We start from the raw sequence: 14061 nt of genomic DNA on the forward strand, positions 1-14061 counted from the left end.
TCCTTAAAGTTAATCCACGTAATAAGGACACTCCGTAGTACGGACACTTTTTCTGGGACTAGATTGCAGAATACCCGCCGACCCACCAAGTTGAAACACTGTTCCTCCAGTCGTGACGGCGTGACTGCTGGGCCCGGTTGTTCGAAAGCCGACTAACGCTGATCCACGTTTAAAAGTTAACCGAGGTTTTCATCTCTCTCATTAAGAATGTTTTTAAGGTTAATTTTAAGCTAATGGTGAAGAAAGGTTTAAGGCAAAACTGAGAGACAAAAAGGTTTTGGAAGAATTCGTATGGGCTAGTAAATAAACTCGAATCAAAGTTCACGTTAACCCCTGGGCCCAGGACTGTTCAAAGGACCGCCAGATGTATTAACTTAGGAACAAGCGCGCTACACTTGTGTTACCAGCGACTGCATGACTGCAGGATTGAAGGACGGCCAGTTGTACTAACTAAAACTAAATAATCCATAGGCACCGGACTGCGGGACTGACGTACCATGGCCACCAGTTGTATTAACTTAGGAACAAGTGCGTGATTGCAGGACCGCCAGATGTACTATCTTAGGCTAAACTATTCATCGACAACCGGACGTTGGGACTGAAGGACTCGGCAAGTTGCACTAAGACTAAAGTATTCATCGACTACCGCCGGACTATGGGACATGAAGGACCCGCCATGCCACGAGCTCTACTAGCTTAGACTAAATTACTTATCGACTGCGGGCCTGCGGGAGCATTAGATTTGTGCCCTTAAGAATGGGCCGGATATTCTGCGCGTAATCGCTCCTTTTCAGGTCCCAATGGTGTCCGAAATAACAAAAACAATAAGCAAGACTGACAACTGTTCGGGAATTTACCCTGTTCGGGCATACACTCTGTTGACGAGAGCCAACCAGTCGTTCAAAGGCCGGATAACTTTATCCTGTGGATAAGTCACTATCCGACAGTTTCGATCTGTGCAAAGATTTCAGTATTTCCTCTTGTTAACAAGCGAATATACACACTCTAACCACAGTTAAGTTTGGGAGTGTACAAAAACCTTGGACATAGTTTAACGTGAAGTATATTTTAGACCCTGCATAGTGCCTTATCCAGCGGATAAAGTTATCCGGCCTTTGAACAACTGGGGCCAGGCTTATAAAATACAAAAGTATTCTTTTATTATCATTTTCCTAGATTCTATTTTTTCTACAAGCGTAATGATTAAACTTTGTAAATAGCATTTTCTATACCATGAGCCTTTTTGCACTCACTCGTTTGTCACCAAAAAAATTCTCGTACCCAAGATGCCTTTTTTCACTTACATCCGGGACTATGGATATGTCTGCATTTATCTTTCATTATATATAAACATGAACATGATGGCCAAAGACGTTTGGCCCAACTACTGCCGTTTCTTGAGGACAAGAAAGAAGAATTTGAGGTTTCAGATAATTGGAGTTTAAAGCGCCGAGAGTAAATCTATTAGAAAGCTAATTCAGAATAGGCCTTATCACGGTTTTCGACGCCATTTTGACGAGTAGGCAAACACGTCTTCAAATAACAGTGTTTGTATGGAAATCCGACGTCAACTAATTTTCATAAAACATCGATTCTGAAAATAAAGAGAATTGGAAACTTTTGGCACTAGGGAAAGGATTTAAGAAAAAAAAATTGAGGGATGTAGCTGTGCCAGAAAGCGTCCAGTCGTGTTTTGAACATTCCATACATTTCCCTATATTTTTTTCCCCGCGAACTATTTTTAGTAGCAGTTCACGGCTGGTTCGCTATACAGACAAATGTATGGAAATGTCAAAACGCAACTAGATGCTTTCTAGCACAGCTACATTCCTCAGTTATTTTCTGTAAAATCCTTTGCATAGTGCCTTTGCATAGTGCCTTTTATGAAAATTATTTGACATCGGATTTCCATACAAACTGTTATTTCAAGACGTGATCGCGTCGAGGCGTCGAAAACCGTCATAAGGCCTATTAAGGATACGAAAACCCTAGCCTCCCTTGCAGTCACCTGATCTTTCCTCTTCTCGTTGGGGAGGAAAGATTGCGTGACGAGCCAAAAGAGCGTGTGCGAGGGAGGCTACGATAACCCAACATTGAATCCCTTGCAATTTCACCAACATCTCCCTAATACTGCTATAATAAATGTATGAGGACAAGAAAGGAGAATTTGAGGTTTGATAATTGGGATCGAAGTTTTAGCTCTGAAGTAAGTCAAAACCCAGCAGAGCCTCAGAAATCGAGTCACAGAGAGAAAGCAACTTGAATGGACGATGCTGTGCGATCTGTGAGGCGTGTGGAAGGGAGTCTGTGATGTAGAACTTGTCAAATGCCACTTCACAATCTGTAAACAGCTTCCATGATTCCTTGGGGAACACAGCGTGTGTGACATAGGCGCTTATCTTCACTGCACCCGAGGACAACAATGCCTGTTTAATAAAGGAACAAAACAGTGACTACCTTAGGAAATTAACGTTTGTGTTAATAAAGGTATTTGAAATTAACGCGAATTGAAAGAAAAAGTGCTTCCCAATTTAAAGGAAACTAACGCAAAAGAGGCGCGAAAAAGTCAAATTGAGGGAAATTAACGTGACTTTAGCAAAACATCAGCAAGTCTTTTCTTGCAAAGTGTGAGGAACATGAAATGGACTGCATTGATAAGCTTGGGCTACCATGGGAGGTGGGGGGGGGGGAATGATTAAATGATTAATTTCACCAAAGATAAGAGCAAGAAAGTGTTATCAAGCTTATCCTTACTTTAGCACATTCCACCAGAGTCCCTCCCGTCATAACAAGGTCATCAACAATGATCACGTGATGTCCGGTTGGGTCACCTTTAAGAGAAACAAGCAAAATTTTCATTGCATTTAGTAAGTAAGTATAGACTTTATTAGGAAAATACAAAAAGCTATTATAAGCTAAGTGACCTACTTTTGCCAGAGCTTATCCCAGTTTCAGTTGACATGAAGCTTCTAAGAGTCCATTTCCCTAAATGGGATGTTAGTTCCAGTAAGAAGTGACTAGGAGTATTACTGCTCCCCCCTGGATAAGATTCTAGTTCATCACAGGATACCCAGCATGAAGTGACTTAGAGCATTACTACTCCCCCCTTGATAGAATGCTAGTCCATCACAGGATACCCAGCATGAAGTGACTAGGAGTATTACTGCTTCCCCCAGGATGGGATGCTAGTTCATTGCAGGATTCCCAGTATGCAGTGACTAGGAGTATTACTACTCCCCCCTGGATGGGATGCTAGTTCATCACAGGATACCCAGCATAAAGTGACTTAGAGTCTTACAACTCCCCCCCTTGATGGAATGCTAGTCCATCACAGGATACCCAGCATGAAGTGACTATAAGTATTACTGATTCCCCCAGGAGGGGATGCTAGTTCAATACAGGATTCCCAGTATGAAGTGACTAGGAGTATTACTATTCCCCCCTGGATGGGATGCTAGTTAATCACAGGATACCCAGCATAAAAAGACTTAGAGTCTCACAACCCCCCCCCCCCCCTCCCCCCCTTGATGGAATGCTAGTCCATCACAGGATAACCAGTATGAAGTGACTAGGAGTATTACTATTCCCCCTGGATGGGATGTTAGTCCATATTGCAGGTTTATACCCAGCAGTGGAGAGAGGAAATGTGACAGTAGAGTGTCTTGTCCAAGAACACAACACAATGATCTCAGCCAGGCATCAAACTTGGACTGCTTGATCCAGAGTCCAACACGCCAACTATTAACAAATGTTTAACTTAATAACTAGAGGCAAATTGGCCAAAGTAAAGAGATTCCAGTGCTGACATTTTGAGCATTAGCTCTTCGTTCTGACGAAGTTGAGAAAACTATTGCAATAGTTATTGATAGTTAAAATTGTGCTTACTGCATTGCTATTGCGATAAATCTATAGGATGCTGTATTGTAAGTTACATTCATATCTGGAAGTTTATGTATTTAAAAGAAACCTTCAGATAATGATAAGGCAAACCTTAACCTAATTTAAAACATTACTCAGACCTGAAAACCAAACCAAGCCCTATCACCCTCGCAGCAAAACAAAGAACAAGCAACAATACCCCCCCCCCCCCCACCCAACCAGACCGAATGAAAACTAACAATCTATGACATATCAACTTACCATCTTTGACTCTGACAATCCTCTTGTCGCCATCTCTTATCTTGGTGCAAGTAATTGTTGGAAAGGAAGTGAACATGGTATGGAATCTCTTGAACGCGCCTTCATCTGGAAATGCAATGCTTACAGTGTTCTCTTGACTAAGCAAGTTAATTTCACGCAGAAGCAATGGTATGGCTGTTTCTAATCTAAAATCAGAATGAGAATTCTTGGTTATCAAGTTGAAAAATACCATCAGAACATGTAACCACTCAGAGGGGGAGGGGGTACTCATGACAAAAGCATCAAAATGGTGTAAGATTGTAAGATTGTTCAATTCCTATCCAGAGAGTATCTTCTCAAACTCATTAATAATTCATCAAGCCAAAACAAAGCAAACCACTACCGTGAAGGAGGTTTAGAAATGTGATCTTAATTATCATAAAATTTTGTGAACTTTTGCTTCGAATTTCTCCAAGAATTATCAATAGTTTGAGAAGCTATATCAAACACTCGAAAGAGTGTTTCCTCCTATTTCCAAACACCTCGAAGTTGGTTAAAAAACTCGGCTGCGCCTCGTTTTTCCAACCTACTTCTCAGTGTTTGGAAATCGGAGGAAACACTCTTCCTCGTGTTTGATATATTACTTCCATAGTTACATTAATGTGAGTAGTCAATATTGTTGTTTCTTGTAAGATGTATTTCCTTTGAGTATCTTTTATTTCATCAAACTTCTTTAAGTTTTTATTCGTTTACATATTTACAGTTTCAAACTTCACTTCTACATTGCTTGTAGTTTTAATTATTATCCGCCTAAAGTCCTCTGCATTAACACAGTAGTGAGCAGTTTCAATAGACCCTTCTCCAAAATGGCGACCGAATATTCAAATAAGTTAAAATTAAAAACGTATACCAGCACTAGAAAGAGCACTTTTACTTTAGTAACCCTGCAAAGTTTCAGCATATCAGGTGTAATATCAGCTGAGAAAATGTAAGTTATAAAATGAAAAATTTACAGACGTTTGTATGACTGAGGGTATGACATATACCCCCAGTCATACAAACATCTGTAAATTTGTCAAATTTCATCTTACATTTCCTAAGCTGATATAGCACCTAATAAGCTGAAATGTTGCAAGGTTACTAAAGTAAAGGTGCTCTTTTCAGTGCTGGTATCAGTTTTTCATTCAGTTCAATTTTAACTCATTCAAATCTGTTGCCGCCATTTTGGGGAAGGGTCTATTTCCTTTATTCACGTGTCCTGTGAATTTGGTAAAGTAGTGATCTTGTAATGAGAAATGAGATTCTCATCACCATAGTAACTTTAAGGGTTTCTTATATACTACCTGGGTATCACATTGTCACTAAAGTAGAACCTCTCTTGTAAAGCATGGATGTCAAAGACCATGATCTGAGAGGGACCTCTTGCCGTCAACGGAATGGCCGACAACAGCATCGCTAGTGTCTAAAAAAAGGGAATCTGGTTAAAAAATAATTTATTGTTAGCATCAACACTCTCCAGTAAATAATATGTTTCTTGTAAATTAAAATTCCAGCTTGGCTACAAGGCTTAGAAAATAAAACAAAAGAAATAAAATTTATTTATCTCTGAACCTCAATTTAATTTCTGTTGTTTTATTTCTCTATAAGCCTCATAGCCAGTTTCAAATTTTAATTGACCGAAATTAGTGACTGAGTCTATTAAAAAGCGGAGTGTACCTTTGCAGTGGCAACTCGGCCTTCTATTTCTTCTCTCTCCATTGTTCCAGTTGGAAAGTAAGGTACAATGGCAGTGAATGATCTTGCTAATAACCTGACAGGAAAATAGCAACTTAAAGGAGCAGTATCATGGGAGATGTCATGATTTTGGGCAAAAATTCACTAAATTTAAACTTTGAGCGCTGTGTTAATTAATTTATAAATCGCTTACTTAAAGAAATATTAACAGTGATTCTACTGATCATGAGACAAAAGGTTGAACCAAAATATAGTACAACCGATTTTTAGTGCATTATGACAGCGAAAATTGAAAATGTCGGCCCAACGTTTTCCGGCAAATTTGAACCCATTTTATATTTTGCTCATCTGCCGGCAAAAATATCTGTGGATAGTTTCTTTGCATTCTGACAGTCTTTTAATGGAGTTTTGGTCATGCATTATTTCTTGGCTGCTATGAACTGAATAGCGTCTTTTCAATTTTCAATGTGTTACTAAAAATAGCATGATATTACTGTCCCTTTAAGTCTGTCAGTCACCAAAATTGGCAATAAGTGGATTAAAGGAATAAACTTCATATAATCAATGACAACTGACAACACCAGGCTAATCTGCAAGTAGGCATCATTTTTTTGTTTTGTTTTGTTTTGTTTTCCTTTTGAGAGAGGGATGAGATGCAGGGAGGGAGGGTTTGATTGCAGGTTAACACCAGGCATGCTTGATGATTGGCAATACAAATTTATCTAACAAATGAATTGACTGAAGATAGAATTAAGTAATAATAAATCAGTAAACTACGTACAATACATTTAGTTTACCTCGGTATTTTATAAATAATTGACAGCTGCTCAAACACAACTTCTGGCGAATGGAAGCTCCCTAAAAAGATGACTACAACAAGAACAAAATACAGTGTCACCCAGTTAATATGGACACCAAAGGAACACTGGCAAAAACTCTCCATGTTATCCGCGTGTCCATATTAAGCGGGCTCTCAAAAAAGTAAATATGAAGTAACAAAAGGAGGCACTGTCGTTAAAAAAAGGAGACGCTTATATCCAACTTGTTCCATGGCTTACAAATGCTGCTGGTTTTTGTAGAACGGTGCTTACCATCTCTTCCCGCGCAATCCTGTTTGACATTTCCAATGAACAAATTTGGCCAGCCGTCAGGAAATTGTTCCCAGGAAATGGATCTGAGCTCCACACTTTGTTGAAAATGGAGAAGTCCTTTCTAAGGTGTATTAAAAAAAATATAAGAAAAAAGTTCACATCTAATAATAATATGTCAAGCCAAAAAGGTGTCCCACTTTTAATTCACTATCTGTGTCAGTATTATTTTCACCTGCATATAAGGTCCTGAGTTTGAACCTGGCATTTCTAGTGTGTGGAATTTAACTCACTAGAGCGTCAACACAGCAAATGTTTGATGTCTATCTGGCAGTTGAACAAGTTTGCCACAAGTTTGACTTGAGTCACATTCACAGGACCTACAGTTTATTGTCCTAGCCTATCTGAAAAGAGTAGAAAATCCAACCGTTTGCAGGTGACTCATTACAAAGGCAGCACTAAAAATTATTAAATCATTACACAAAATTATTACACAAATTGTCCAAGGTTATCTTTCAATAGTTCCAAACAGTTTAATAATGCCACAAACACATCTCCAAAAGCTCTGAATTTACAAATATTAAAATCCATTCAAGTTCTTTTTTTTTTTACTTGAAATGTTTCTTTCTATGTGGAGGTTTTTTGAGAGGGGGCGAGGTTGGGGATTCCGATTTAGGAAATGTAACTTTATAACAGTCATAATAGACCTTTTTCGTTCTATATGCTAATTTCAATTGCCCATTACAAGCCAAATGATATTCTCAGGAGAATCGATCCTTTGTCTTTTTGGAGATAAACAATTCCTGCCAACGTGAAAATTCTGAAAGAGAGTACTCCATAGAGAACCGTCACATGATCTGTGCATGGGGCAACAAAACAACAATAAAGCGAATAACTGCCTCAGAAAAGACCCACCTGTGTTACGACAGGAGACTTCAGTGCATGGCTACATCTTTCACAGATACTTTCTGCCAACTGACTCATGGATTTGTGATAAAACAGCACTGCTGGCGGCCGAGCAACGTAAGTTGCTGCTGAAGGTTCCGCCATGTTTGTTTCTAAACGGAAGTGACAAGTGGAGACTAGGTCTAGTGAGCCTTATATGAAGAAATCTGTTCGGGTTACTTTTTGAAGCCAGAAAATTGACCGTAGAAGGTTATTTCTAATGAACTGTCCTTATTAATCTAAGTAAAGAACCTGGATATTTGACAAAAGAATTTATTTTTGTATTTATATAAAATGATAAATAAAATAAATTGCAAAATGGAAGCAAAACGGACAATAAATACACGCTGAGCCTGAGAAATCAGCAGTCAGCGGATTTCTTGGTAAACACAACATAGCTTTGCAACTTTGCAACGATCGTCTTTTCCCAAATTTTTATCGAATTTCACATCAAAATATATCCTTTTAACATGTCAGTAAGGGATATAGACTTCACCTCCAGTGCTTATGCTAAAACAAAAAGCTTCAAGGCGAAAGAAAATTTAGTATCGGCGTCGAAAATCAAGGAAAAACGGACTAACGAAAATCAGCCTTCTGGGGTGAAGAGTTCTTGGACTCCACTGAAGCAAGATTTGAACGAGAAGGTTTGTGTTACCTCTAGCGTTGCTTGCTTTGTGTGTTCTTATAGATCACTTAAATAATTGTTCCCTGTTGCAGCTGTTTGATGAGAGGAAAGAACTTGTCAGCAACTGGGTAAGAATGTTTATATATACTTAGCAGCAACAGCAAACGGCAATATTTTAGTTAATTCAGCATTAGCTTTTTGATGTTTCAATAGATAAGCTTATTAGTTATATAAGTTGTGTATTTGGTAATGTACTGGTGATGGTGCAGGCTTATTAGTTCCGTTTGATCTCAAATGTTAGATAAATTTAAAAACAACAAACTACAAGTAAATACTTAAAAAAATTGCAAGTGTAGCACTAATTGAACTTAAGTATATTGAGTTGTACACTTTTAATTTAAGTACATCAACTGTGTAGCTATGGTTATTTATTTATTTGTTTATTTATTTGTGTATTACTATTCATAGCAACGGTAAAAAAATGACAATAAAAAATTTAAAAATGTAGGTACATGTGAATGTTACATTAAAACTTGCCGCATGTCAAAGGGAAATGAATCCGCACTGTCTATTTAATCACGCTTCTTTTGTCTTAAATGTCTTGTCGACTTAAATGTTCAGAAGTCTCCATTGCAGAGAGATACAGAGAGATGATTAAAATCCTTGTCTTGAAAATTTGATATCCATGCCTGTCCTAATCCCCCCCCCCCCCCCCACCCCACTGGCGCAACTTTTATATGTGCATGGGTGCTTTTAGTTTGACAGGTGGTCAGATGCACAGAGGAGAACCATTCTAGAGATCCTCATATCAAAGTGCAAGAATTCACAGCTGCAGTACACATTCTCTTTGATCGATGATAAGATACCGATCACCCACGTGGATTTCACAAGGAAACTTCCACGAGTAATAACAGTATATATTATGTCATTTCTTGATCCTCGGAGTCTTTGCCGCTGCGCACAAGTTTGCTGGTTTTGGAAATATTTGTCTGAGCTTGATCAGATATGGATGCCAAAGTGTTTTAAGTTTGGTTGGATTTTACCTTTTGTTCCAACTCCATTTGAGCAAGGAGTGTGGAAAAGACATTACCTGGAGTGTGTTAGGGGATTACAATACATGAGACCAAAGGTAAGGGTGATAGTATGATTAAATTAACGCCCTTTCTGCAGACATTCACCTTAAGACAGTTTATTCAAGATTCTGAAGAGATGTTCTGGCAAAAATCATGAAAAAATCCTCTGTCAATAATCTTTATTAATATAAGGATCTTTTAGGATCTCCACTTCAATTTCTCAATCGGAAAGCCTTTAAAGATCTTGAACAATCTTGTAATGGTGTGTGAAGTTCCTGTAGAGTATTGCAAGATCCTGCACAGATCTTGCTATTCTGGTCTTATTAATTAAAAAGTACTTCTTTATTAACAGGATTCTGTGAAGGATCAAGCCAGAATTCAACCTGGCTTTAAGACCTTACATGATCTTACAGATTCCTAAAAGTGTCTAAGTTCAAGGACTGCCACTGAAATATCAGCTTCCTTTTTATTCATTTTCAGTCTCCACCAGGTTCTCCAAAGTTTTCTCCTGCTGAAAAAACAATATCACGGAGCCGAAGTCATGGCAGTTTATTCAAAAAGACTAATAAAAAGCCGCCAGTTCATGATATCCCTCCATGGAGAGGTCCAGATCCTCGACCTAATGACACCAAAAGAAAGTTCTCTACTGAGCCTGGGCATGTAGGTGGATGCAGGTAAAGTTAATTCAGATTGATGAACTCTAATCAATGTTCTCATTATTGAACTCATGGATCAATATAGTTTTCTGGGGAACCGAGCTCGAATTAACACTTATCGGCTATGGGTCAGTACCGTGTTCCCAACTCAAGTACTTCGGGGAAGTATCGGTTAGAGTTCGCTGTGATCAACCACACACTTCCAAAATGATGATTTTACAATTGATTTATTCAATCCACAATTCTTGGCATGGGGTGAGAACTGAAATTACATTGATTCTAGATTTAATCGCAGCCAGCTACAATCAATCAAAATCTAGTTACAATAAAGCAGATAGTAAAGATCTGAACTTACGTTATAATTCCTGGCTCCGTAAAAATGAAAAGATGACAAAAAGGACTCCGAAAAACTCCAGAATCTCCACAAAATACAAAATATCTCCTATTAATCTCCTACTGAGTTTGATGCACTACTGAATCTGCCAATATGACAGTCACCACTCGAGTATGATTTCAAGTCAAGCTCTATTACTGTGGATAAATTTGAGCTTAAATTGAAATCGTACTGGAGTGTTGACCTGTAGTTGTTTAGTGTTATTCGTGCATGAATGCTTAGAAAACTATATTCATTTGATCCCTTTAATGTTCGTGTTGCAGGTCAGCTCACCTTGCAAAAAAAAAAAATGGTGGCTTGTATATTTACCCATTAATTATAATTCTAAATGTGCAAATAAAAACACTAAAACCATGTGCACAGAAAAGTTCTAAAAAATTCAAATCTAGCATACACAATGTGCTTAGTACAGGGACAATTTTCGCAAAAAAAAAAAAATAGCTTTCTATGTATTGTCAGTGGTATTAAATGAATGCACATGGTGCACGAGTGAGTAGTCCGAGAATTTCTGAAATTTCTCAGTCTTCCCAGATGGCAAGATCACACATCTTTGAGACTCTAGACTGGACATGAGCCATTACTGTTAAGAGTTAAAACTAGCCAGGACAGTCACAGACGAGACAGAGTCATCACGGTTGAGATTAATTTGAATGTGTAAGGAAAAAGAGCCTGAGGATTCTACATGTAAGTACAAGACTGGGCTCAGACTAACAAGGGCTGCCTTGGTGATGCACAGCCAAAGTATAAGGTAACTACAACACTGTAGGTTTAATTATGCACCTTTAAAGCATTTGTCAAGCTAAAACTCTTTTATAATTATTTATTGACTCTAGACGTTGCCACATGTCAACATATGCGGATCACGCTGATAAACACGAACAGACACCCAAGAAAGGGACTACAGCTAAATCAACAAAACCAAGAATACGACCAGCTACTGTAAGTTTAAAATAAAGTGGGACTGTGTAAACAAGCCTTAAGTCTGATCACCCTGGACACTTAAGTCACCCTTGCCACCTATTGTCATTTGAAAAAGTTACCAATCCTCCACGGACAAATTATCAAATGAATTGAATAAAAGTTGTACCTGTGCTTTTTGCAATACTCTTTCTCATAAATATTTTCTATCATTCCAGTTTGGATCATGTTGACACACGATAGCAAACTCCCTTTTTACAAGACTATTAGTGTAGGATCTGCCAAGATTCTAGTTAGATTTTATAGATTTTGTTGCTTTGTAAGGATCCTCTATGATTTAATTGCTACATGTGGTAGTAAAGATCATGCAGGATTCTGTAAATAAGTCTTGGGAAAAAATAACCCTGGGCATTAAGTGACCAGTGTATAACCGTGTTTATCCACCGTGCTAAATAAACAAAGCTCTACCGTGTTAACCACATGTAAACAATCGCCACAAGCACAGTATTATAAATTGATTGTTCTTATTTGCATATGCGCACGATAAGCGTGTCGTGTCAGAATCGTGCGAGTGTGTTGCTACCGTGCCATGTGCGTGCGTTCATCTTTGCGACTGTTTTCCTGTGGAGGGTCACATATTTTATTTTACATAATATTAAATTCTTGTCTTGTCAATCTCAAAAAACTACAGTAGGTTGAATGTCAGACAATTAATTTATTTTCCTTGATTATAAAATTAATTTGGATAAAACTCAACTTTCTCTTATGCCAATGCTGTTTTAAAGGTCTTCTCAGTGGTGACGAGCTGGTGCTTATTCATTGAAGACTGGCACTCAATCAAAGAAACAGAATGAGTTTAAATCACTTTAGACTTTGTAGGCCATTGTCAAACGCTGTACTATCACACTCTTCAATATGACTATTTTCAGGCAAACTTTGCACCAGAGACAGAGGCAGCTGGTACAAAATTTAACAGTAGAACAGGCCGCCCTGACTGGGCAGTGCAGTCCTCAATCACGCCTGTGAAGGCAGGTCGACCCCCACCCCCTGAACTTAAACCTTCAGCGCAAACTCTTGGAAATACAAGAGGAACCAGAGACCCACCAGGTATGTACATGGGTGCTTTGTTGTCTTTGAGTGCCAGCATCAAAATTCATTTTCTCCCCACATTTCTTCCTACATTCTACATGGTCTAAGTTGGGAGAATTTGCTTGAACATCAAATCATTTGTTAATGTAAAGAGAAACTAGATGCTGGTCACCTGATCTATTGTTCGCTCAATGCAAGGACTACTTCTCTACAATGCCTTGTCTTCCAATTTACGAAATTAACAGAACCAAGCATTTAAAGCAGGGCAAACTTTGGCTTGACCACCTTCAGTGGTATCCATTTGTCATGTGCTGTATTTAAAGTGGCCCAGTTTCAGTCAAAGGCCTGCGCTTGCCAACTGAATAAAAAAAGTCACTTCAGTTAAGTGTCAAATATTTAGCACATAGCACTTATTTGGGACACTCTCCAGATCTAGTTGGTTTTTGAGGAGAGGGGAAAACCAGACTACCCAGAGAAAAACCTCTGGGAGCAAGGACAAGAACCAACAACAGGTTCAACCCACATATGACGAGGAGTCCAGGAATCAAACCCAAGCCATATTGGTGGGAGGGGAGTTCTCTCCCCAGCCTAGGTGCACCATCCCTGCTCCCCAACTAAGCGTTTTCTGTGTATAAGGTAATAATAAATTTATCAGGTCTTATTCTTATTTTTTTTTGCCCTAGTACAGGTGGGGAATTGTTCCAGAGTCAGCCGTGGAGACGCCCGCCAGATTATGACTCGGATTGAACCATAAAGAATAAAAGCATGCATTTCTCAAAACTGTCAAGAACATTTCAGATTCAAAAAACTATTTTCCACACACTGTTAAGAAACCTATTGGACTAGTTTGTTTTTAAGGTTACCATTAATAAATTGATAGGACACAGTTTCAAAAAATACTTTTTTGGTCCCTAAAACGCTTTGTAAGTTTTGAGAAACATTAAACCCAGCTCATTGTCAGCATGTTGGACTGCATGTGTTTCTCAAATGAAATTCACCAAAAAACTAAGCGAAAACGTTAACAGAAAGTTAATTTTTGTACTACAGCTGTATATACAGTGAAATTTATGTAGAATGATGAATGTAAATATATTTATTCATTAAAAAGATTTGGAACAGTTTCAGTAAAACAAAAATATATTACACAAAGGACAACGTAGGATGCTTTGTAATGATGAAACAGTTTTAAACAAACTTTAGGACTATCGCCAGTACATGTGATAATAAATTATTAACTGTTTTAATAAGCATATAAAATGATGATGATAAGTTTATTTCACCTAGTAGGCTGAGCTAAATACCAAGAGATCAGCTGTTAGAGCAGTTTTCAATTGAGCGTCCAAAGTAATTTAAACAGCAAACTAAGCTAAGATTACTGGAATCTCAAGGTAATAAAGTTGTTGAATCAGTCCATTCCACT

At 38.3% G+C, this 14061-nt stretch overlaps 3 protein-coding genes across 3 annotated transcripts in view; 2 read left to right on the forward strand and 1 right to left on the reverse strand.

Annotated features, from left to right (window-relative positions):
* The window catches only part of LOC146455748 (alcohol dehydrogenase class-3-like), a 90873-nt gene that overhangs the window by 55341 nt on the left and 21471 nt on the right, over positions 1-14061 (forward strand). The window lies entirely within an intron of this gene.
* Positions 1136-8129, reverse strand: LOC146455754 (uncharacterized). The gene is made up of 8 exons (XM_085093905.1): positions 7857-8129; positions 6945-7065; positions 6651-6723; positions 5836-5929; positions 5463-5581; positions 4141-4325; positions 2755-2831; positions 1136-2426 (listed from the first exon to the last, which is right to left on the reverse strand). Exons 1-8 carry the CDS (start codon positions 7989-7991, stop codon positions 2196-2198), a joined length of 1035 nt encoding a protein of 344 aa, XP_084950031.1. The 5' UTR covers positions 7992-8129; the 3' UTR covers positions 1136-2195.
* Positions 8253-14050, forward strand: LOC146455755 (F-box only protein 16-like). The gene is made up of 7 exons (XM_085093903.1): positions 8253-8530; positions 8604-8639; positions 9269-9640; positions 10065-10258; positions 11468-11573; positions 12482-12659; positions 13330-14050. Exons 1-7 carry the CDS (start codon positions 8357-8359, stop codon positions 13386-13388), a joined length of 1119 nt encoding a protein of 372 aa, XP_084950029.1. The 5' UTR covers positions 8253-8356; the 3' UTR covers positions 13389-14050.

This window comes from Pavona decussata, unplaced genomic scaffold (assembly GCF_977016875.1).
Source record: "Pavona decussata unplaced genomic scaffold, jaPavDecu1.1 SCAFFOLD_270, whole genome shotgun sequence".
In the NCBI taxonomy this organism is placed as follows: Eukaryota; Metazoa; Cnidaria; class Anthozoa; order Scleractinia; family Agariciidae; genus Pavona; species Pavona decussata.